This window comes from Neospora caninum, chromosome X (genome assembly GCF_000208865.1).
Source record: "Neospora caninum Liverpool complete genome, chromosome X".
NCBI lineage: Eukaryota > Apicomplexa > Conoidasida > Eucoccidiorida > Sarcocystidae > Neospora > Neospora caninum.
Genome location: NC_018396.1, coordinates 2,075,806 through 2,099,585, shown reverse-complemented (window position 1 = coordinate 2,099,585; position 23,780 = coordinate 2,075,806). Strand labels below are relative to the sequence as shown.

Genomic DNA, 23,780 nt, shown 5'->3' with positions numbered 1-23,780 from the left:
CTGCTTGAACCGAAAAAAAACGCGAAACGAGACACAGCCTCGCAGCTATCCGAGTGCCTGATCGTGAAGAAATGAGCCAGCTGGCCTCGGCGCATGCAAGAGTCTTGCCATCGCGGACACCATTGTGGGGCCCAGATGTTGTTTAAGAAACCACACTTTATAGATGAAATAACATTTTACCGATGTGTCCCGAAGTCGTGAGAATACGTGGAAGGGGACGCGATTCGTTTTTTCCTTTTCCCTGTGGTCGTTTGTGTTGTCTTGGATCATGTCTGGCGTTCCAAACGATTCCCCTGGACAAGTTTCTGTACCAGAGGGGACGAACAGGGGCGCATGCACCACGCCAGTGCAGTGCTCCAGATGAAACACATAGCGCAGATTTGTTGCTAACGACAACCTTCGAACGTTTCAGGACGCTAACCGTCTGTTGAACGCACGCGCGGCGTCCAGAAAGAGTAGCAGAACGAAGAGCGTTGAATGAGAATGCGCTTTTGGATGTGAGTCGACTTTGCGACTCGGCTGTGGCCTTCGGCAGCTGTCGATTGTGGCCCGTTTCTCTCTCTCCGTGCTTGCTCCCCTCCAAATTTTGCTTTCTTGAGACTGGCTGGTTTTTTCTGAAGAAAAGCCAAAATGGAGTTCCTAGTCGGTGATGACACGGGGTTGCTAAAAAATGTCAGTACCCCAACCAGGTGTACATACACCTACAAAGCAGGCCAGCAGGACAGGCAAGCGGCCATTCTTTCGGCTTGTTGGTCGTCTAAGGAGTAAGTAACCCTCACGGCCTTGGGTTCGCCGAGATGCGCAACCTTTCTTATCGCCTTTTCCGCGTGCCGTCGGGGGCAAGAAGGGTGCCAGTAGATCGGCGGGGTTCAAACCGACAGACACGAACTCAAACCGGCCGCGGAATCGGGTCACGTTGGTCACTGCTGAAAACTGTCATATATCTGGGGTCTAACATCTTCAGCTGTCAAACCATTTTCCTCTATTGTAAGGAAGCCTTCTTCTCAGTACTTTCCCACCTGGCGTAGCCGCGCATCCAGCATTTTCTCTTCCCATGTGTCGCACCGCGTCGACGGCTCGGTGGATGATGCGATCGGTGCACGGTTCTTCCTGTTTCTACACGACACAAACTTTCGGAGCAGCTCTCCGCACAACAAACCGTGAAATTCATGGAGGAGGGTGTTTTTGTCTATCAATCTAGAACCTTTGTCGCTCTTTGTGTGCACAGGTTCCTCTGCGACGAAGTCACTGTCGGGCGTCGCAGCGGCGTTGTCCAGGCGTTTCGGCTGCCTCCACCTCCCACATCCTCTGCGTTGTCATCTCTTCCGCAGAATGCTAAACTTCCCCCTCGCACAAATCCTGTCCAGGCACCACATTACTTGCCCCAATGCGCTCTTTCGTGCACTCTTCGCCCCCTTCGGTTCCTTCAAATGCCGGCGCCCTGCGTGCAGGCGTCTTTGCTTCACAGTCCAGAAGCCCGTCAGATCCTCAACGCATCGTTGAGGGAATCGCTCGTCGAGGACCCGTACTTTCCGCTCTTTCAGTGCCCTGCGTCGTCCTGTCTGTTACCCTCGTTGGCTGCCCCAGCCTTCGCGTCTTCGTCGCCTCAGCTCTTCTGCGTGGACCAGGAAGGCCACGCGTGCGTCGTGGATTGGGAAGGCGACTTCAGGGAGCGCATCGAAGTGCCGTGTTCTTTGGAGTCCGGCGCGAGTGAAGCGGAAGCGCCGGGAGGCACCATTCGTCTGAAGAAAGCACGAGAAGACGCGTCACCGGAGCACTCTGACCACACAGACGCGTACGTCTACGAGATTGCTTTCCCGGCTGTCCCGTCGTATCGACATCCCTCCCCCGTCAGCGTTTCGGGAACGCTCCGGCCCGTGAAGCGCTCTTGGTCTGTCGTGCGGGTCAAGCAAGAAGACGGCGACTCCGCCTCTTTTTCCACTGCCGCTTCAAGTCACGTTGTGGCAGGTTGGCAACTGGCGGGACCAGTCAACTGCGCCACACCGATTCATCCGCTGATGCCGGATCGCTTTGCCTTCGGCGGGAAAGAAAACGACATCAAAGTTTTTGACATCTCGCAGGGCCGTTACATTTGGGCAGCGAAGAACGTCAGACAGACCCTGCTCCAGCTCCGGGTGGCTGTACACCCCACGAGTCTCGCGTGGCTCTCGAGCATCCACCCGCTGCTCCTCGCCGCTGGCACGGCCAAAGGCGCAGTCCGCCTGTTCGACCTCCGCTGCCAGAGACGGCCCGTGTACGAGCTCGAAAACGCTGTTCGAGGGACGCACGACGTCATCGAGAAACGCGTGATCTCGGCAATGGCTGGCGAGGACGTACACACCGCGGACCCGAACGGGTTGTGGAGCATTTTGAAGGCGGCGTGCAGCGGCGACCGTTTCGGTGCGTCGACGCTGGAGAAGCCGGACGCGCAGCAGACAAGAAACGGGGCGTTTTTGGCAAGCAACAAGGTAAAGAAGGAAGCACACGCGCGCCGAGACTCGGAACACGCAGAGAAAGACGCGAACGAAGCCGCTTACCACGGGCGAGACGAGAAGAAGCGAAGGAAAACGGCAGAAGGAAAGGGTGGACGGGACAAGAGCGGAACCCTTTCGGCAGCAGACGTGCCGGTGGCGACAGAGAAGAATGGAGACTGTTGTCCTCAACAGGAAGGGACGACGGCGTTAACGCCATCTTTTGGAGAGGCCTTGAAAGCGCAAGTGAGACGCCTCTACGGCCGACAGAAGGCCAACCTGTATTTCGCGGACAGCTACGGTGCGGTGTACGTCCACACAGTGTTGACGGAGGATGCGCTGATGCGGTACATTGACGGAGCTGTGAAGAAGCACAACAAGACTTCGTGCTGCACGACCCTCAGCGAAGAGGAAGAGAACGGAGACCACCAGCGAACTGGAAAGAAACGACGGTGGGAAGACCCGCGGATTCGCAGCAAGTTACTGCTTGCGTTTCAAGAGCGACAACAACGGAAACTCTCGTCCAAAAAAAACGCGTCGAGGCTGTGCACCTCCCCTCTCAACGGGCCGCAGTACACGACCGTCTTCGCGGGAGGCTTCCAAGGCGCCGTCGGCGCGATCCTCGGTGAGAGACCCGAGGGAGAGCACCAGAGACGAAACCCGAGAAGTTTAAGGAACGCAGGCACAGAGCGTCGACGGGGGAAAGACTTTTGCACAGAAAGAAAAAGGACGAAAAAGTCAAGAAACATGTAACGAAAGAGACGGAAACAGGGATATGGGGCTTCTCATATATATGTATTTATTTATTTGCATGTGTGCATAAGCGTGGTTTGCTACATTTCCGATGGTTAAAATGTGCTGACAGAGGTGTATATCTCCACCTTTTTTCTCACCTACGTTGCCCTCTTTTTGTCAAGCAATCTCGAACCAGCTGGATTCTCATTCCCGTCTCTTTCCGTTTCGCGTTTTCGTCATTTCTTCGCGCCTCGTGTTTGGTGTCTCTTTCTCTGTTTTTCTTTCCCGCAGCCTTGGCAGAAGACGTGACTGGTCGATGTCTCGTCGGCGTCGGTTACGGAAGGCACGCGTATGTTTGGCGGCGTTCCTCGCGCAAGCTGATTGAGAAGGTGAGGCGTGAGGCTCTTTAAGAAAAACGTTTCCCATGTCCCTCGGAAGATGCTCGCGTGTGTTGGCCGCCTCGGCTGCTCCTCGTGGAAATCCAGATCGAGTGGTGAAACTCGCGTCACGCGTGCCAGGAGAGAGCGAGAACACCCCTGCGTCCGAGCCGTCACGCGTTTCATGCGTGTGCCTTTCTAGAGGGACTCTCACGAGGCGGGTTGCCGGCGCCTGCCTTCAGGTGCACACTTTTTCCCAGTTCGAGTGTGTGGTTTTGTGGATGCTTGCAGGTCTATCTGAAACAGAAACTCCTCGCAGTGCTTCCGAGCAGAAAAGCCGTGGCTGGCGAAGAGAAGAAGCGAGGGTCGGAGACCGAGTCTGAAGACAGTGGAGCCAGCGACGGGAGCGAAGCCTCCAGCGAGGAAGTTGACAATGAAGAAAGCGGTGACGAGGAAGCGAAAGTCGAGGGTGAAGATGACGATTCAGAAAATGGACAAGACGATGAGGAAGAGGAAAATGCGGAAGATGGTTCTGGGGAAGACGAGGACGCTGATTCGGGGGAAGACGATGAGGATGATTCTGGGGAAGAAGATGAAGATGATTCGGGGGAAGACGAGGAAGATGATTCTGGGGAAGAAGAGGAAGATGATTCTGGAGAAGAGGACTAGGACGTTTGGGATGATTTGAAAGCGCACTGCGCGGTCGGAGGAGCAACAGAGAGTGACTAGTTCCTCTCAGACGACAAAAGGGACTCGATACAGAGAAAGGCTCGTGCTTCGGGGAAAGAAGCGCAAAGGCAACACCAACCCATTCAGCAAGCTGGACATCCAGTACGCTTTTGCGTCAGGATGATATGGGGCACATGCTGAGACTTTCCACTCTACGACCTCTCTGTCTTTTTTACTTGTCTATTGCGTAACATTGTCTACATACAATGCATCTGATGTATGTCTTGGTATATATACCCATTCTACAAGAGGCTATTTCACTCGTCAGTGTGTGGCTTTCGTGGAGGGTTTTTGGCGGTGAGATCCAGTGGAGAGACGGAGCGTGCGAAGGAGCGACAGGATGTTCGCAAGGTGGAGCTATTGAGTGTCGCAGAAAATTCAAGTTTTTTGGATGTGAACGAGGAAGTGTGGTGACTCTCCGGGGAGCTGTCGCGCCGACGAGTAGCGTTGACGAAACCTTTTGTAGTCTCGTCGAAATTCGTTTCTTTGCTTCCCGCAGGCTCAGCGAACCCCCACGGGCGAGTCTCCTGTTCAGGCGAAGGCGGCCGCCAAAAAAGAAGACAGTCTTTGTCACGTAGACACACACACTCACGTAGAGATACGCGTTTTTCCCTCGCACATAAAACCAACCATAACAGATATATATATATATATATATATATATATATATAGGTACGTATGCATACATAAAAATATATGTAAGTCCGTATGTTGTTCTTGTACGTACTTGAAGTTGAGCGTCGCTTTGCTTCTAGCATAGAAGGCTTCTTCTTTCCTTTCGTGCTGGCCGATGAGCACCACCGGCGGGGCGCGAGGAAGGCGGAGAGAGGCCTAGGGAGGGACGTAGAGCACTCCCAGGTGTCCTGCGAAAGGAAGCGAGAAATCGAAGGAAGAAGGAATTCTGCGGGTATACCCACTGGCAGAAACATGACAGCCAGAAAAGACTCTTCGTGGCAGAGTGGCGCAGAGAGAGCAGCAGCTTTTCGCGTTGGGGGACGGTCTCCCTGTCCCCTGTACCCAAGTCTCACCGATGAAATTCTTCTCCGCGACACTGACACGCCACGCGCGAAAACACACGCTCTCAGACAGGCCGGTCGCTGCCGCGACGCGTGCCCAGATTGCCTCTTCGTTTCTGGTGTCTCGACACTTCGAGGTCTCGACAGGAGTCTTCTCGCAGCCCTCTGGGGTGTCTAGACAGCTCCCGCCCGCACTGCTCCTTCCATCCTGCCATCCGCAAGCGCCCAATTCACCTGGACACAAGAATGGGCTTCCAGGAAACACGGCGTGATGTGGAGTAGGAAGAGTCGTGCTTCCTTCCTGAGACGCCACCCCTCTCTTGCTAGAGCCTCTGCCGTCCCTCGCAGCGCCTTTTCTCTTCCAACCGCGTGTTTTTCTCTGTTTCGTGAGCTCTGTTAGAAGAATCTCCACCACCGAAAATGGGAGAAGAAGACTCCCGTCCACTGCGGAGTTCTCGCCGTCTTCGTCGCGGTGCTCGGCTGCGTCGTCTGTCTCTTTCTCTGTGTCTCCTTGGAGACTCTCTGTTCTTCTCAGACACCCGCTGTCTCGCGCAGAAACGGAGCACGGAGGGTCTCCTTCGATCTGTCTTCTCGTCACTTTCTCTTCTGGTTGGTCGCTCAGAGCTTCGTCAGAAAGCGTCGCCGGGGCGGTCCACGCCGAAGCGGAAAGGCCACGTGAACAGGGATTCCTCCTTCTGCTCCGCTCTGTGGAGTCTCTGGTGGTTTTCGGGAACACGTCAAGGAGGCTGTGCCAAAGGAAGAACACCGATGCGGGTGGCGGTCTCCTGTCACCCTTCGTGTCCCAGGCTTCGCCCCGGTGCTCTGCTGTAGCCTGTGCCAGGGTATGCTCGTCGGCTTCTTCCGGGAAGGCGGCTAAGGCTGCCGCTTCTCTTCTCCTTTTCCCCTGCCGTTCCGCTTCTTCGACGGAAACGTCTCTTTGCGCTGCCTGCGTGAGTCCCGGCAGGCCGTCGTTCGCGCTCCCTCGCCCCGTTCCTGCCTCCCCGGGTCCGGCCTCACCGAGAGGAAGACAACAAGTCGAAGCCGAGGAAGAAGCGGCGTTTTGGGCAGTGAGGGAAACACCCGTTGGAGATTCTGCTGAAGAAAAACAGAGCGGAAGCCGGCCTCGACCTTGGCAGACGAATCGGCTGGCGGTCGGTCGCCCTTACCGGGGGAAACCGCCTCTCCGCGACAGCGCAGGCGGAGGCCTGGGGAACGAGGAAGACGGCGAGCAAGACAGGGGAGAAGAAGAGGAGGAAGGACAGCAGGAAACACACGAACTCGACAGACTGGAATACGCTGTACAGGCGGCGGAGGCAGAGGAAGAAGAAGAAGAACGCGGGAAAGGCGCGGAGAAAGACGGAGAGGAAGATGGAGAGGACGACGAGGAAGGAAGGGAGGAAGATGGAGAGGACGACGAGGAAGGAAGGGAGGAAGATGGAGAGGACGACGAGGAAGGAAGGGAGGAAGATGGAGAGGACGACGAGGAAGGAAGGGAGGAAGATGGAGAGGACGACGAGGAAGGAAGGGAGGAAGATGGAGAGGACGACGAGGAAGGAAGGGAGGAAGATGGAGAGGACGACGAGGAAGGAAGGGAGGAAGATGGAGAGGACGACGAGGAAGGAAGGGTGGAAGATGGAGAGGACGACGAGGAAGGAAGGGAGGAAGATGGAGAGGACGACGAGGAAGGAAGGGAGGAAGATGGGGAGGACGACGAGGAAGGAAGGGAGGAAGATGGAGAGGACGACGAGGAAGGGAGGGATGAAGATGGGGAGGACGACGAGGAAGGAAGGGAGGAAGACGGAGAGTGGGGTTTGTCGTCAGCGCTGAGTTCCGAACAGGACGAAAGTGCATGAGAGGAAGAAAGGTCGTGAGAAGAAAGCAGAGTTGAAGAGCCTTGGCACGCTCCTGCAGAAAACGAGAGCGGACGGAGATCAAAGAGAGAGGGCAGAGAAGAAGAAGACAAAGAAGACGAAGAATGAAGTGAAGATTCGGCTTGGCCAGCCGGAGGCCGCAAAGGCGAACCAATCAGGCTGGACGTCTCAGGAGCTCTTCCCGCTTCACACGAGCGAGGCGACGGGAGGAGCGAAGGGTGAGGGCGAGAGGAAAGCGGCGGCAGAGAAGATCCGGTTTGCGCCGCAGACGGAGAGGCAGGGTGAGAAGGAGCGGGAGAGAGAGAAAAAGAGAGGGGGACCGGAGAAGAGAGAGAAGGCGAGGAGCTGGAAGGGAGAGAACAACCCGAGAGGGACGCAGAGGTGGAGGGGACGGCCGAGACGGCGATAGATGGCCGCGGGGGGAAGGCGAGAGAAGTCGGTAGGTGCGGAGCAGCAGAGACAGCTGGGTGGGGAACTCTCGAAGACAGGAACTGCAGAGACGGACAGGAAGGCGGCATGGAAAAGGAAGCACTCGGAAGGTGGATGGGCGCAGAGAAGCCGCCTTTCCTCGGATTCCAAGAATGCCAAGAACCGAGAGGCAGTTGAGGGAGGAAGGTCGATCGAGAGGAAAGCAAAGTGAACAAAGGGTGCCTCGGCGAGCACGCAGGCAGAGAACAGGGCAGAGGTGCCAGCGTGGGTGGGGCAGATCGAGCAAGCGCCGGGTGAGAAGACAAAGGCGGTGGGCGACCTGCGACTTGAACTGTTTGCCGCGAGAAGACAGGACCGCACAGAGCCGCCTGAGAGAGGCCCGAGCCTTCCCCAGCGGCGAGCTGCAAGGGAGAGAAACACACGCGCTGAAGCTCCTCCAGTTGCTCCAGGCGAGTGGCTAAAGCCAGCGCGTCGATGCCCGCCATGGTGCTGCGCTGTCCATGAGGCTCCGCTTCGCCAGCCCCACGGGGGCCAAGGGAGCGCAGAAGAAGAAAGGGGAGACTGAACCTGGAGGGGGGAAAGACTGGTGAGAGACACAGGAAAAGATAGGGAGGAAGCAGTGGCCGGGAAGACGAAATACCCGAGCGGCAGGCAGGAGAGACCGCGCAGGAAGGTGAGGAAGGGAAAAGGAAGGGAAGCTGGCAAGGCCCAGAGGAGGCTGAGGTTGGCAGAGAAAGGCGTCAACAAAAAGCGAAAAAAAGTAAGAGGAAGGAGTGGAACTTGGGGAGCGGAAGAAAGGACGGGCGTCTGAGAACCATCTGCCTTGCCTCTTCTTCAGCCGGTGACCCTGTCGGTCTGCGATCTTGTCGATTGACCAAACTCAGGTTCCGGATTCCTTCTTTGAGCTGGCGGTTGGATCTAGACGCCACTGCGTTAATGCGTTCTTCAGGGAGACAAGTTTATGAATGTAAATACCTTCCCACTGCATAGAGTGTTCCGTTTCCAAGCGTCCTAGACCCGCCTCCAAAGATATCGTTGAGGCCAACTCCGCATCTATTTTCGAAACGTGTACGCGCCTGTCCATTCCCCGATTCGCCCTTCGGGAAGGATTCGTTGGACTTTGTGCCTGTGTCCCGTGTCGCGCCTGTCGCCTCGATCGTCCTTCGCGCTTTTCGCTCGGCTGTTGCCTCTTCACGATCGTCCTTGCTTGTCTTTGTTTCACCTGTCTCGGACCTGCGTTCTCTCGCCTCGAACTCGCCGGCGCCTTGGCGAGAGAAGGAGGGTTCGCTCGACGAAAAGCTGGACGTACGCCTCCTCTAAAAGGAAACAACTGCTCCGGGCTCAAGGTCCAGGAGAAAACAGTGGCTGTTTGGGCGCGGATGTGGATCTTGGGCGCCTTGAGTCACTCGCTGCCCCAGGACTTCGACGCGTTTGCCTAGCGAAAGGCGTCTCTTGAAAAGCTCGAGGGAACCAACTGGACTGAAGATAGAAACACCCACACAAGGATTGCGCGAAAACACGTAAAGACTGTGCAGAAATTGCAAAGGTTACTCCCATGCCAGCGTTTCCCGCTCCCCGCCCGACACGGCCGTGCACAGGTGCGCGGCAAGCGAGGGGCGGAGGGGGAGCGGGGACACCGGACCCCAGAAACGGTCGAAGGCGTTTTTTGGGTCTCCGTGCTCGAAAGAAAACCTGGAAACTGCTTCCTGGAGAAGTAAACGAAGCCTTTGTCGTTTTTCAGGGTGGAGCGAAGCAGAAGAAAAGCCCGCAAAACGCGTTAGTTTGCCTGGGGACTCGCGGCAAGAGAGGTCGCGCTGCTGGCACGTGACAAGCGCGCAATCATCGCAAAGACAAGAAACCACGAGGACAGGCGGATCCTGGAGATTTGAAAGTGCTCAAAGAACGAAATAGTGCAAACGAAAATGCTGGAAAGTCAAAAGAACAGGACACACGTTCATTTTTGTAGAAGAGGGACCGCAAAGGAGGGTCGTACGGCAACAGGTTGCCCAGCAAGACACAATTGGGGGCCACGAGTATGCACTTGGAACTCCCCTTTTTTTTCGAAAATGTCGGCATTCCCGAAAAAACCGCCGATTCACACGAAATCTGGTGGTAATCTTCTGTTTCGGTGTGTCCACGAACCACAAGCAGCCCAGTTTTCTTGCAGAAACGAGAGAAATCGAGATTCGTCTCAAGTTGCCTTCTCGTCCCTGTCTCTCACAACTCACGCTGCAGAAAGTTGCACTATCCGCTACATAACAACTGATGCTAGACTTCTCGGTTTTTGCATCCACTAGAATACGACTCGTATGTGTTTCCACAAACTTGATTTCCTGGAGACTTTCTACGGCGAGTTGGTGTCCGGGAGGTACTTTGGTGGTAAAAAGGCTTCGGCTCCCTGGCGAAGTATCCTTATCTGTAGATTACTTGCCTCTGCCGTCAAGCTGTGACGTTTAGATTGGAATGCTCACAGGTTTCTTCCAGTGCAGCCGTCGCCACAGATTTTTGGGTGAAAAAACCTGGCGGGCACCTAAGAAAAGAATTCTCTTGCTATGCCGCGTGAGGGGTTTCAAAAGAAAACACTAAACATGGTGGCCATGAAAAGCACAATAGAACTTGGATCCGGTCAACCACGACATTCAAGATCTAAACCAGTTGTCCAGCCCGTAGTATAGACTCCCCAGAAAAAGCTGGTTTGTTCCGACTTGTTTCCTCAAAATTTAAGCAACTGCAGCTTATCGGGACTACCCGCAGGGAAAGATCCCTTCCCCATAAGCCCCTGCGGCGTCGATATGTTACGGGCGGATTCGAGACGTCGTGCTTAGCTGGATAAGGCAAGTGATCCACCTCGGCCAGTATTCACACTGAACGAAGCCTTGGACTCGTCTACGTGGTAATGTAGAAAGTGGTAGGGAGGCGATGTGCGGAGCAAAAACGGATAGAGAAAAAGAAGCAACCGAACTGCTGCCTTTCCACGACGCGCCTCTAAAGAGCAACGACTTCGTGAGGAGAACTTTCTCCTTCGCTTCACGCGTGCAGCGCCTGCCTCCCCGACTTTTTTTGAAAAGTGTACGCAGCTGCACACCAACTACCATGCGCATGCGTGTTCTCTTTAAATGCAGGTATACATACATCCAGGGAGCAGTGGACAGAAGTAAATACTCGATGCAGCCCCATGCATTTGCAATCTGATGTGTAGATGTGTTTCGGGCCCGATGAACTGGAAATGCAGGCATTTGTGGGAGCGCCCGCAGTCTTGTCGACCGAGGGATCCCCCCGTTTCGTCGTGAAAACGCACGCGACTGAGAACGCAGGGAGAGAGTCACCAGGGATCGAAACCTTTTTGCCTCAGAAAGTCTCGCTGCCGAACCGACGGCTCTGGCCACAGTAGCGCATCTGGGGAGGAATCTCCCCCGGTAAATAAAATGCGTGAAAAAAACAGTGCTGCATTTAGTGAGGCGTGAACAGAGCCGCTGCGGAATCAGGCTAATGGCCTAGGATCATGAAACCCAGCGCGTCCAGCTATCTTGAATCAACAGGCGAGTGGTCAGATCGTTTCTCGGCTTCCCTAGCGAGTGTTTTTGCCTTTTTCGTCACTGTTCGCTGGTGCTCCTGCAGACACGCACGCCACAAACACACGTTGGACAAAAGAACTTGCGCCACGGGTCCGAGTTCACTGAAACCGACACACGGAGAGAGACACCCAAAACGCCAGAGTTTCCTGGCGTGTATATCTTCCTTATGCTCGGATGGTTTTGCTCTCTGGTGTATCGGTGTCCGTTGCACCAGGTGTGGACCAAAAATATGTTTCCGAAAGGAACGTCCGCCCCAGCTTGCGCCATGGGCATTTATTAACAGATACTGCGGACTCTGCACGGAGGGGCCGGGAATGTCTCCGTACCACGGCGAATGTGTGGGGTTCAGAAGGCGTTTTCCAACACCTCCGTGCTCCCTCACCTGTTCCCGGAGACACAGCCTTCCCTTGCTGCTCTTGCAGACGTTTCTGAGTTTCCCGGACGTACAGCTTCTCCTGAGACACACACGCACCGAGCACGGCGCCTGAGAGTCGCGACTCTCCCTCCGAGGATGCGGAAACAACCAGTGACGCGCAGTCCCCAGCCACTTTCCGTCTCGTAACTACCCTTTCCCCGGGTTCCCTACGTGTGTCCCTTTTCCCGCTTTAACGGCCCAGTGAGCAGACCACGGCGCACAACAAGAAACGCGAACAATGGCGCATTAAAGCATCTTCTCGCACCCCGACGAGGCGGAAACAGCTCCACGCACGACCCCCGTGCCTGCGTGTCTCTGTCTCGGCTGGCGCCGTCACGAGTGTCTTCTAAGGGAGACTTCCACAGACCGACCATGAACCAAAAATGTGAAGAAAGAAACAGGGGCTCGTGGGCGTGAAGTGAACACGTGGGGCCACACTAGAGAAAGACGTGGGAGGGCGCGGCAGACGTGTCCTCACGCGGAAAGAAATTTTCGCAGCCTGCAGGTGGTCACGCAGCTGTAGATACACCAGATTCTGGGGCGCGCCCCTGAGCTCGTAGTCCTCGTCGAGCTTCTTGTTCAACATGTCGATTTTCTCGTCCAGCAGCCGCATCTTCTCGGCCTCTGCGAAATGGCCAAAAAAACACAAAACGCCAGTAAGGGAAAACGCACAGGAGCCGTGAAGAGGCAGCCTCAACCCACAGAAACGCCCTCGAGCCGAGCCGTCCCCCGGTTCGACCCGATCCCACTGCTTGTGAGTTCGTAGAGGAAGAAATTCAAAGACAAGGCGACACAGTGAGGGCAGGAATTCCCGAAGGAAAAACCGTCGCTTCGAAGCAAGGCTCACAGAAGGGTGAGAAAGAAAGAGACACACGGAGAGCGAGGAAGGAGAAGAGGAAACGAGACTGAGGAAAGAGAAACTGGGAACACAAGGACGACGGAGATGACGGGGAGTCGTTTTCGGCGACTCCGCGCACCGAAAAAGGTGCGCGCTTTTCCATGTTCGGGAAAGAGAGAACCCATCAGAGAATCGCTAGGCCGCGTCTGCGACGAACCTGTGAACCCTGCGTAGGTCAGAACTGCACGCTGGCGATCCGTGAGAAGTTGAGCCTTCTGCTGTTTAGCCTCAGCTCCTCCGTCCTCTTCAAACTCTGGGCCATCTTCGGGGAGCACCGCAAAAGAATCTTCCATGATGTGTCTGGCGAAAAGAACAGCACACAAAGACACCCCGCGAGAGTGAGAAGAAGGTGAGCGCGTCCTCTGTCTCAGGTGGGAAACGGAGACGGGAGCGCCCGATTCGCGCATTCACACAAACCGCTTTCGGCGGGTTGGCATGTGGGTTTGCGGCTTCCTGCTTCAGCAAACTAGAAAGCAGCAGAGAGTGACAGGGCAGGCATCCACATGCTGTTTTCAGAAGCTGTTTTCTTCCTCTCGTGGCGAGAAGCTAGAGGCCCCACACGCGAGGCAAGACTATTTGTGCGACTCACCTGAACACGTTGTCGGTCCCCGTGATCTTCTTTTTTATCGATTTAACTTTCTCGTCGTTGAGACCTACACGCAAGAAGGCAGTCATCCACCAGACAGTTTCGCGCGGGAACGGCTGCGAAACGCATCGCGCTTGAAGTCCCTCGCAATCCACTTCTTTCCAAAACGAAAACAACGCCTAAATCCCCTGAGTGCACGTTTGGATCGAAACCCCCAGGCACCTGAGGGGTTCGCGGTTACGCGGGACTAAGTATTAAACGGGGTAGTGTACCCGCCACGTGCAACGGGGAGCCTGGTCGCCTCCACGCGTCTTCCTTCTCTGTGTGACGCAACGTGAGCGCGCGCGTACCCAGCTGAGCGAGGAGGTCAGGGACGGAGACGTTTCGAGACGGCAAGTTTTCAAAGGCGTTTTCTTTCAGCTTCGCCATTTCCGTCGCAAGAATTTCCTCTTCCTCCTCGCCCGTCTCCTTCGCCCGCGCTCGCGCGAGCGCGGCAATGCCTCGAGCAGCTTCGTCTTGCTCTTGCAGGAAATCTGACGAGTCCTGCAAGTGCCAGCGAAGACAAAGAGGCAGGTGCCCGAACAGTTGGTGCTAAATGGAAACTGTGTTGGGGGATGCACAGCGAACTGCTGAACGGATACAGAGATGCACGTCGATACGAAGTTCTCCGCCTGACACGAGAGCCAGCATAGGTGTACACCTTACCCCTATACCTACACTTGAGGCTTGAGGTTCTTGTGCTCCTCAAAGGACAGTGAGCGTGCGAGAGAGAATCGTTTTCGCATGTGAAAAAGAATTCTGCAGCCCTACAGCCCAGCCCCCGCGCGCTCGTCTTTCGGAGGCGAAGGACGGAGACGCCCCACATCAGTCACCCCTTCTTCGCCCGTCCTGCGGGGGACGGCGGGCGTCTCCTGTGTTGCGGGAGCAACGAAAAAGCGAAAGGCTATCCCGAAAACAGAGATGAAACGAGATCCCGTCCTCACCTGCAGTTTCTTGAGCCAGAGAACGTGGGCAATCTTCCGCCGAGAGACGCGAGCCGTCTGCAGGGACTGGGTGACTGAGAGGGAAAACCAGGCACAGATGTGCATGCCTTCCGAATATTTGCATGGATGCTTGCGTGTCTCTTCCGTGGTGCAAGAGAAAGTGACCAGCTTTCCCCCCGAGTGGTTTTCAGGCTCTGGCCGTCCCCTCCCACAGCGCGAGAAGAGAAGAGCGCGACAGGTCTACGTTCCCCACATGGAAGAGACAGAGCGGCTAGGCTGCGGTCGAGCGCCAGTAGAAAGCCGTGGTTCTGTGAAGGGAAAACGGCGGTCCAGCGGCGAAAAGAGCCAGTGAGGAGACAGGGAACCGTGACCGAACTGCTGTGGACTGTTGCCTACCCTTCTTCTCAATCCGCATGCGATCCTTCAGGACCGCTCGCCGTTTCTTGTCGTCGTAGATCCTCTGGAGGTGCTCCTCTCGCCGGAGTCGCCGTTCTGGCGATGCATCAGCCACCAAAAAGCAAAACAGAATGAGACGCTGGCAACCGACAGAAATCGCATGCGTTACGGATTCAGAGCAGGCGCTGCAACCACAGAATTCTGTTTTCTGCCTCTTCTCGGGAGCTCACCTCGTTTCTCCTGTAGGTACAGCTGAAGCTGTTTCTGGCGCTCTTCTTCCGTGACCTCAGCAAGCCTCTGAAGATACTGAGCCCGGTAAATCTTGCGAATTTCTCTCATCTGTAAGCATCGCCACCCGTCACATCTCAGTGGCTCTAATCGTTATTCCACGAATACCCCGACACATAGCTGATACAGATTCGGACTCCACTGCGGCAATGTCCACACCGAATTCGGTCGAAGCTGTGTGTCCTCTGTGTCAGTATACTATGCAGCTCTCGGCTAGGTTAGGCCTCTTTGCACTCTTTTCACGCGTAGGGAGAGAAGGCTACCCTCGCGACGCAGACGGAAACGGCGAGAAGGGAAGTGTGTTTCAAAGAAAAGTGATGTTTAGCCGGGAAGTTAGTGTTATGGAACACGTGCACCAAATAAAAAAGAAAAGGCAGGGGAGTGCCCAACTGTCTTCCCCGAGCGGCTGCTTCGTTCGTGGACGTTAGACGCAGGAGGACGTTCACTTGTGCAGTGCAAGCGCCAACGGGAAAAAAATCAACGGCAAACACAACGGACAGGGGGGGGGTTCTCTGGGAGGACGGGAAAACAGAGAGAAGCGTAGAACAGCAGAGAACAACAGAGAACAGCGGAGAGGAGAAAGTAACGAACATTACCTGCCGCTCCCACATGAAGAGTTCGGTTTGGTACGGCGTAAGACCTCTCTGGATTAAGGAGACAACAGAGAAAGCGAAAACTCGGCAATGCAACTGAAAAGAGAGTAGCAGGGACGCCGAAGTCCACACCGGAGTTGACTGCAGAAAGTGGGCACCTCGGGAGTTGGTGGCGCTACTGCGTGGCCCCGTGCGACGCTTCTTGAAATCGTTTTCGACACATGAAGTTGCTCTGTTGTCCGGACCTCTTCCGCCTGCGTCACTTGCAAACAAGGAAGCCGTTCACACGACTTACCTGCATTTTCGCCGCTTTTTGTTGTTCGATAGCTGCGGGGCCCAGGAGAAAGTGAAGCCGACGAGCGAGGACCTCCGAAGAAACTGTAGGCACGCCCCGGACGGACTCGAGGTGTTTCTTTCGCGCAGGCAGAGGAATCGGAATCAACCTGAAGAGCGGAAACGCGCAGGAAAGAGGAATTCCGCGGTAGGCGCGTTGCCTGTCAGTACGCCATGAAACCCGCTTTCGGAGGCAGCAAAGACAGGCTGGAAGAGCCGCACCGATCGCAGCGGAGGCAACCGCAAGCTCCGTCCCAGAAACACGGGCGACACAGAACCGTGCTGAGTCGAACGCCTGGAGGCGCAACGGCGGAGTATGCTGATTCGAGAGAACCAAAGAGGGCGCGAGGGAAGGAACATATGGCCAGTCGGAAGAAACAAGCAGGAGGAGAGTGAGCGACGAGAGGCAGGAGGCAGCGCCTGATCTCAAGTTTCCGGTAGCTCTCTGTCGCGTGTGTCCTTCGCACCTGGGAGGCGGGACGAGCGAGAACGCCCTGGCCTTCTCCCGTAATCTAACAGCCGTCTTGACCAGGTTCGCAAAAGCGCCTGTTTTACTTCTCGGGTGTTCGCGAAGCTCAGCCCGCTTGAATCGGCCTGGCGGCCGCAGAAAGCGGGCTGCGACCAAGGCTGCTCGGGGCACTGAGGGATTCGGAAGAGCTGCCGCAGCTGGCATCTTCAGAAGTAAAAACGGGATACAGAGCGAGAAGGGTGTCGATCCGACCAGAAAGAAGACCCGTTCTAGCGGGGGAGACGTAATCAGTCGCGAAGGAAGTTCTTTCGGGCTCCAGATACTTCGATTGAGACGAGTTCGTTCCGTTCTTATGGACCAGAAATGGCTGCAGAGCAGCCATGGGCCCCAGTTGCAGGGATGAGAGCGCGCGGTTTCAAAAGGAGCACGAACTCCTGACTAGGCCTGGGTCCACGACGCAGCCCACCGACTAGCTTTTTGTGAAACAGGGAGCGCAAAGAGGTAAAAATTGCAGAGGAACCGAGGCGAAAACGATGCAAGACGGCTGGGGGAGAGGCAGGAGACGCGAAGGCCACAGGACTTCCGTAAAAGTGGCGAAAAAGGCGGCGCGCGGAGAAACACGCAAGAACTTCTCTGGGGTACAGAGCGTGTACGTAAGCTTCGGATGGGAAAACTAGGCAGCCTGAAAATCTTGATCAGCTCTCTGAAGATGAGAATCTCAAGACGGAACGGGGAGATTTCCTCGCAACCGCGTGAACGGGTAAGAAAACGGCGCAAGCTTGCCAGATTGGCCAGTCATGCTCACCGCTCCTACGGACAGCCCGACCGGGAACGGGTGACTACAGTCACATTGTCGCTCAAGAAAGGGAGATTTCAAGTCCAAAGAAAGTCATTTTGAATTGAGAATTTCTGAACCAGAACGCCCGGAATGTGCGGTGGCCCCCCCCCCCCAAGGGTCCACGTTTTTCTTTCTCCACCCAGAGACGGGGGCTTTACTTCACCAACACTTCGGCAACCTTCGAAAGCTAGGCGTTCTCCATCGATTTAAGTAGTCGTTCTACGCCTTGTGAATGAGGTGAAAAGGCCACAATGACCGCAGATAACGACGGGGAAGACCGTTGGGCGCTCGAACGATGGAGGGTGGAGTTGAGCGACGCATCAAAATTTGTCACTTTTCACAGAATTGAGCAAGACAGCCTGGCTCTCAAAGAAGTGTGAGCAGCTCACCTAAACAAGAGGAAAGCAACTTGCCGTGCTTGCCACAATGGGGCAACGGACAATCTTCCGTTTTGAGCCGCACGCGGACCTACGTACGAGGAGCTGCGAAGAGCGGGGGATGCAATTGAAAATGTGAACAAGAGGGACGTTGCCCAAAAATGACAGATGTAATCCCCCAGGCAACGCAGTCTGTCTTTCAAGCGTTTCCGAAACCTGCATAAGAATTCCGCGGCGAAAGGTACGGCGATACAGTGGAGGCGACGTCCGTTCAGCTGCATCTGACACACACATGCACAATCAAGCATGCATGCTGACAATCGAGTGTCTGTAACTGTTTGTCCCTCGACGCAGTTGGAAACGCTTAAAAGATAATAAATCTTCCAAATTTGCAGTGCTTCTAAGCTTCTTATGGCATACTCGGGGCGATAACAATGCTCGAACGTCTCCTAAGCTAGAGAAGCCGTCACTACGTCTGTACCGGACCACGCAAAACCGTTGCCTCGAAATGCGCCCTCCTGCCGCTCGGCGCCCCCCGTGGAAATTTAACGAGTAAGGAGGATGCAGAGAGACCGAATCATATCCTTAGGTTGATTTCTGAGGCGTCGTACGAAAATAAAAAGGGTCTGATGCAGATCAGGGACAAATAAGGCTCCGTTAATAGCTCGGCACCTTCTGTTCAGTGAACGGTAGGATGGACGGGAAAGAGCGAGCACGCGACTATCTCCGTCTCTGGAGACAGTACGAAAGAGGAAGGCAGCATAAGTCTATGGTCGGCAGTGGGAGCGCTGTGTTTACTGTTTCTCTGTTTTCCCGTCCAAAGGATACTGTCCCGCTACGAAGGTTCCTCCCCGACTGGTGACGCAGTTGGTGATGGCTATTTAGGCAGGCAATACAGTTACTCTTGACAGCAACATTCTGTCTCCACACCATGGGGCACGCTTTCGAACAAGGCATTCCGCCTAGATCTCCTCCTGTGAATATGTCTCATTATGATTCGGGAACACGGCACTTCCCCGCAAGACATGCCGTTGGGCCTACGAGTTCCGTTTGGTGACAGGGTGTAAATCTTGGCACTTTTCTCGCGTCGTAGCGTCTCTGTCTTTTTTTAGATTCATTTGCTTGTTAGGACGCTGTAGTTCGACTAACCAGATGCTACAAAACGGGTACGCAAATGCGCAATAAGCCATCACAAGCAGCCGTGTTTTCCCGCGACGAAATGCAGCTGTCTAGCCGTACGGTTACTTTGTTATCGGAATGTGTGTCAGGTGCGCTCCCTTCATGCATGGCCCCAGAGAGGTGGCTAGGTGCCTCATTTTTTCGTGAATCCATATTTTGTGCAGCACAGATGTTCATGTCTTTTCCACCAGAGTTTTCCGGCCGCCAGTAGAACTATGGTGGCCGGTCGATTTGTCCGGCCTGCAACGGCCGCTAGTTTGTTTTCGACTGTAATGCTAATGGCGCACAGCACCATGTTGGCGGAACATGTGAGCAAAGCAGAAGGTGAGAGTGCTCATCGTCATCGAGTTCCAAATCATACAGCGTCGTCCCAGCGGGAATATTTGCTCTGACGAGTGCAAGCTAACTACTTTCTGCTGGGGCTCGCAGCGACTGATGGTTGGTGGCCTCGTCTCGAGTTTGTGTCTTGTCGAAACATATCCGGCGGTCATCCTTTAGTTATAGCGCATCAAAAAAAAGTTGTCGGCAGTCCGGGCGGCAGTATCCGCCGCCCAATCTGGAATAAACATCTAAATGGCTTCCCGAGTAGACCAGTCGCTGTGCCTCAGGGAAGTCGACAGTCTCTCGGACAATGCTGTGCTTTTTGATGCTATTTCAACCAGGGATGCCGACCAACACGATATGATTACATTGAAGGGAAGTGTGTGTCAGCTTACAATCAGTAAGTTTTTGCCTGCGAACGATGCTGCTTGTCGGGGTCCTGAATTCCTGCTGTCTCGCAGCCACGTCAACGCAGCCATGGTCACTGGTGCTCCCCGTCCTACATAATATGACAGGCGACAGCATCCTGGCCACATTTCTTCTCAAACTCTGGCCATTTTCCCAGTGTAGAACGACTTCGGAAAGCCAGTGGAGCCGTGGGCGGGCGCTGAGTGGGGAGCCATGGGCATGTAGCTTCGAGAACACTACGCAGCACCTCGCCAAGGCCCCAATCGCAGCATCTCCTGCAAGCGAACTTTCGTATTATGATTCGCCATCTAATGTGGAGTTCACTGTGGAACGCGGACACCAGAAAACGGCAAGCGTACAGTGGAAGACCGCCCCGGGTAGGGCGTTGTCGCGGCGAAATCGTGCCCCCCTTACCTCTCCTCGCTCCGAAAAACCAAATAAAGATTCTCGACTGGGCTCCCTGAATATGATTAGTGAGTGACAACTCACCAAGCGAAACTGTTTTCGTCGAGTTTTCGCCGACAAGTAATGCTCATTTCCTACCCAGGTGCACGTCTTCCTCATGGTCTGTTATGTGTTTTGCGTCCAGATAAATACGAAGAACTTCTGTCGGAATATCAAGAGGACCAGAGAGCGCAGAAGGAGCTACAACTTCTACAAGGCTGGCAGCGAAAGAAAGTGCAACCCCGTCGGACGGTTACAAGCTTTGCTGATCTCATGCTTGCTCCTCCACCTCCTGAAGAGGGCATCCTGTTAGGCGGATACGTTCTTGAACCTGTGACAGAGGACGACCTAAATATGGCGATGTATGAGCCCAAGTCTTTCTACCAATTGCAAAGAGAAGAGCACAATGAACGGATGGAATTGCTGGCTGGCAAACGTAGGTCGAAAAGAGGTCCCCCTGCTCATTGCATGTGTGCATATACATATATGTATGTATTGTTACACAGATGCTGTGCCCTACATAAACTTCCTGGGTGACTGGTCCCTCAAAGGCAACTTCTGCTAGTGACCGTATGGCCGTGCATTGTGCCGGCATCTAGTGCTTAGGAGGTTACAGTGAACCTTTGACGAGATGCATCTGCTTATCAGCATGTTTCGCTAAGTTTATGCAGAACCATAAAGCATACTTGAAAGTTAATGAAACAATTAGCCCCGAACCACTGATAGCGAGAGACCTAGTCAAGCAATGCTGCGCGCAAACTGGCGTTCTCTGAAAATTTCGCTTCTTTTGGATAGCTTAGCTCTCTGCCGTTCATTTCGGGTGCATGATCTGTCAATTTGTGTTTTCGGGTTCGCATAAGGGGATGGCCTCGAGCGTTATTTGGTGTTCCAGTGGTCCAGCCGAGCTCTCGTCCGTGGGTTCATCCCTTCAAGCGTGTTTTCCCTGCTTTTTCCAACCTCCAGAGCACAAGCTTCTCAACTCATTGGATGACGAGGCGCTGAGCGCGTTGAACAAAGGCGCTGGGGTGCTTGGACAGCTTGTGGAGCAGGTCGCCGGCAAGGCGGGCGGCATGAGTGAAGCAGTTAAGAAAGTTGGACAGGTTTGTCTATCACAATCATGTGTCTCCATCGCCCCTCTGTAGATGCTCAGCTTGCCACCTAGACCTTTTTTGTCATGATGCAGGAACTACTTGGAGGAGTGTGACTGTGTAGATCTTAGGACAGTCTATCTTGCGCCCAACAATTCAGTAATCTGGATCTGCCATGTGTTAGGTGACAGAGCATCGTTTGCCCCTGCATTGTAGAACAGTGAGGGGCTTGGCAAGAAGCAACCCACGTCTACATCATACAGGACTTCATCACAAAGAAGTCATTACTCGGTTCTCCGTTCTCCTTCTTCACGTGGTGAAACCTGCAGGATGCTCTGGCTATTGCCGCATCGCGTGCGCCCGAAGAGTCTTCTGGCTACGTGAACCTCAGAACTGGCCTCCCGTGTATCCCGTCGCCTGACCATGTCTACTGCGTGGCCACGCCGACCACAACGACCACAGAGGCTCCTCCATCACTGATTGAGCTCCGAAAGTACAAGCGAAAAAGGGAAGAAGAGGCTGAGAAAAGACGCAGGGTCGAGCTGGAAATCCATCGTGAGCAGCAGCAGCGCCAGTACAATCCGTATGACCAGCCCGTGTACTTTGAGGATGAAGATAGTCAGCCGATGAAACCTATAGATGCGTTCAAAAAGAAGATGTCCTTGAACAGAGAGAAAGCTGGCGAGATGGAGGAGCATCTGGCTGGTGTTGCGACTATGCAGGAGGCACCCACGATTCTCAAATTTGCCAAGCATACCGCTCAAAATCATGAGCAGCAAGTCTCTTTCTCAAGCGGTTCGATGTCGGAGACTCCTCTAACGGTGAATAACGCCTTACTGGTTGCAAGACGATACGACCGCAGGTTCTCCGAAACTGACCCACATCTTGCCTCTCAGTTTGCGACCGCTCAGGAATTCTTCAGCGGGTTGCCTGGGGAAACCACCGCAGAAGAGGCCGCAGTACCGCGCCTGTTGAAAGACTACAGTATGACGTCATACGTGGCGGGGTCTCCAGCACCAGGAGGACGAACTAGAGTGCTCGCTACGGCCCAGATATCAGAACAGCATTTCCTAGAAGAGCCGTGTTCGGTCGTTCCCTACCGACCAGGACAAGCGAGTGGACGAAAAGAAACAGATGCAACACGGTCCACAAGACGATCTGACAGAATCATAGATTCGCTTCCTTTTCTTCGCGACATGAGAAAAAGCAACTTGCCGACTACTCCTGAGTTCGTTCGTGATCGATCGGCAGAACCTGCCACTTCTCGCAGTTCTAAAACGCACCCACCAGTAGCGTCTCGACCAGATGACGGTTCGTTTCCTGACCTCACTTCACCAGGAGAAGCACAGGCGAGGAACCTAAGGAGGAGCGATGGTAGACAGTCGGGTTTCTCCTCCATTCCACCTACGGGCTCCAGCTACGGGACCCCCCCCGAAACGCGTGCCGGAACCAAACCAGGAGACGAACACAAGGACAGTAGCTTCATTATTCAAGGTGCGCGACAGTTCCAGTCTCGTATTCAGGCCACGATGATAACCCCAAAAGAACTATCAAAATACACACAGGGGAACAAGCCGTCAAGCCTGGCGTCCAGCGAGGACCTTATGAAGACAGAAAAGGAGCGTGCAAAGAGAGTAGGTCATCAAAACGGGCTAAAATGATTTTGTCTTCACCGATCGCAATAGCACGCCTTTATCTCAGTATTATACTCCACAGTGCACGCCTGACTGCAAAACGGGTAGTTCGTCATCACAAACACTAAAACCAATATTCCCTAAAGTCCCCGTGCACAGGTCTCCCCCACAGGTCTCTCGTGCCTCGCCGTTGCGGTATTGCTTTCCTCATGGTGGACTGCGGTGTCAATGCACACGCACATTCCTGGGTGTCGTTGTGTACTATAGCCTTCTCGAACGAGGCGACACAGGTTATACATACGCTGATGATCGTGTGGCATGCTTTTTGTGTTGTACGACGATATGAAGTGGCCGCCATGGTGCTGGCCGTGCTCTTCGGCGTCATTCTACTTTTCCAGCAGTCAAAGCACACTTTTATGGCGATTTTCGGCGAGTGGCGCTTTGGTGCATATATGCTGTGCCGTAGGAAAGGCAAGAGCAGCGTCTCTCTCGGCTGATTGACAACTTTACGGCTGCGAGCTATGCGGAGGAGCTCCGCAACGCCGCACGCGCGACTGGCGATCCCTTGCCCTCAGATGCGGTCGTTGGCCCTTTTCTTCGAGCCTCTGCTCTGCCGCCCTTCTTGAAAGAGAAGGTTGAGCGCACTCAGCACCGCAAAGAGCAAAAGAGGGAAGAGAAAGATGCGCGGCAGGAAAGCAACAGGGAAGAGCGGCAAGCAGCACACGACACCGCGCGTGTCCAACAGCTAGAGAGTAACCTCTCAGACCTGACATTAACTTTCATCAGAGGGTACCTGAACAGCGACACGTCATACTCGCCTAACGAAAACTCGAAACTTGGCTCCAAAGGAAAGCTCGAAAAAGAATATTTCCCCTCAGAAGATCAAACTCTACAGCCACTCCAGGTGAGGAGTGATACGAACAACTCCACTGATGGCGCTTCTAGACAGCCGTCGTCTCGGGTGGGAGATTTTTCTGACCTCGCTAACCAGCGATCGGGCATAACAGCACGTTCCAGAGAACATGATGGAATGGCCGGGAAGGAACGTAAGCATATCGAAAGTTCAAGCTCGCCGTTCCCCGAGAAAGATCAGGGTATGCTGCTCCACGAACTACACTCAGCGCGTGTGGTGTGGCTCGACGGCGAAGACAATGAGAACCCGTTCCAGATACATCCCCGAGTGTATAGGATATTACCCAGTAATATCGACGCAAGCTTCTTCTAGGAGTCCTGCGATCAATGAAAAAACGCCCGCGCACAAGATCAGGGAATCTCGCACCGGCGAACCGAGACGGGCTGCTCTGCGCCCCTTCGTGGCATTTAGTAC

The 23,780-nt window shown here is 54.5% G+C and overlaps 4 protein-coding genes across 4 annotated transcripts; 3 read left to right on the top strand and 1 right to left on the bottom strand.

Moving 5' to 3' along the window:
* Positions 1-1,430: 1,430 nt before the first annotated feature.
* Positions 1,431-4,252, top strand: NCLIV_047350 (conserved hypothetical protein; the record flags this gene model as incomplete). Its single annotated transcript, XM_003884285.1, has 3 exons — positions 1,431-3,096; positions 3,498-3,595; positions 3,875-4,252. The coding sequence occupies 3 exons, from the start codon at positions 1,431-1,433 to the stop codon at positions 4,250-4,252; spliced, it is 2,142 nt and encodes a 713-aa protein (XP_003884334.1).
* A 1,322-nt stretch (positions 4,253-5,574) lies between these two features.
* NCLIV_047340 (hypothetical protein) lies at positions 5,575-7,181 on the top strand (the record flags this gene model as incomplete). The annotated part of the gene is made up of 2 exons (XM_003884284.1): positions 5,575-5,606; positions 6,293-7,181. 2 exons carry the CDS (start codon positions 5,575-5,577, stop codon positions 7,179-7,181), a joined length of 921 nt encoding a protein of 306 aa, XP_003884333.1.
* A 4,015-nt stretch (positions 7,182-11,196) lies between these two features.
* Positions 11,197-16,368, bottom strand: NCLIV_047330 (conserved hypothetical protein; the record flags this gene model as incomplete). Its single annotated transcript, XM_003884283.1, has 12 exons — positions 11,197-11,240; positions 11,586-11,658; positions 12,097-12,242; positions 12,674-12,816; positions 13,106-13,169; positions 13,453-13,645; positions 14,086-14,159; positions 14,482-14,577; positions 14,712-14,820; positions 15,366-15,413; positions 15,658-15,805; positions 16,163-16,368. 12 exons carry the CDS (start codon positions 16,366-16,368, stop codon positions 11,197-11,199), a joined length of 1,344 nt encoding a protein of 447 aa, XP_003884332.1.
* A 2,763-nt stretch (positions 16,369-19,131) lies between these two features.
* NCLIV_047320 (conserved hypothetical protein) lies at positions 19,132-23,678 on the top strand (the record flags this gene model as incomplete). Its single annotated transcript, XM_003884282.1, has 5 exons — positions 19,132-19,279; positions 19,877-20,167; positions 20,695-20,831; positions 21,149-22,453; positions 22,920-23,678. The coding sequence occupies 5 exons, from the start codon at positions 19,132-19,134 to the stop codon at positions 23,676-23,678; spliced, it is 2,640 nt and encodes an 879-aa protein (XP_003884331.1).
* Positions 23,679-23,780: the final 102 nt, after the last annotated feature.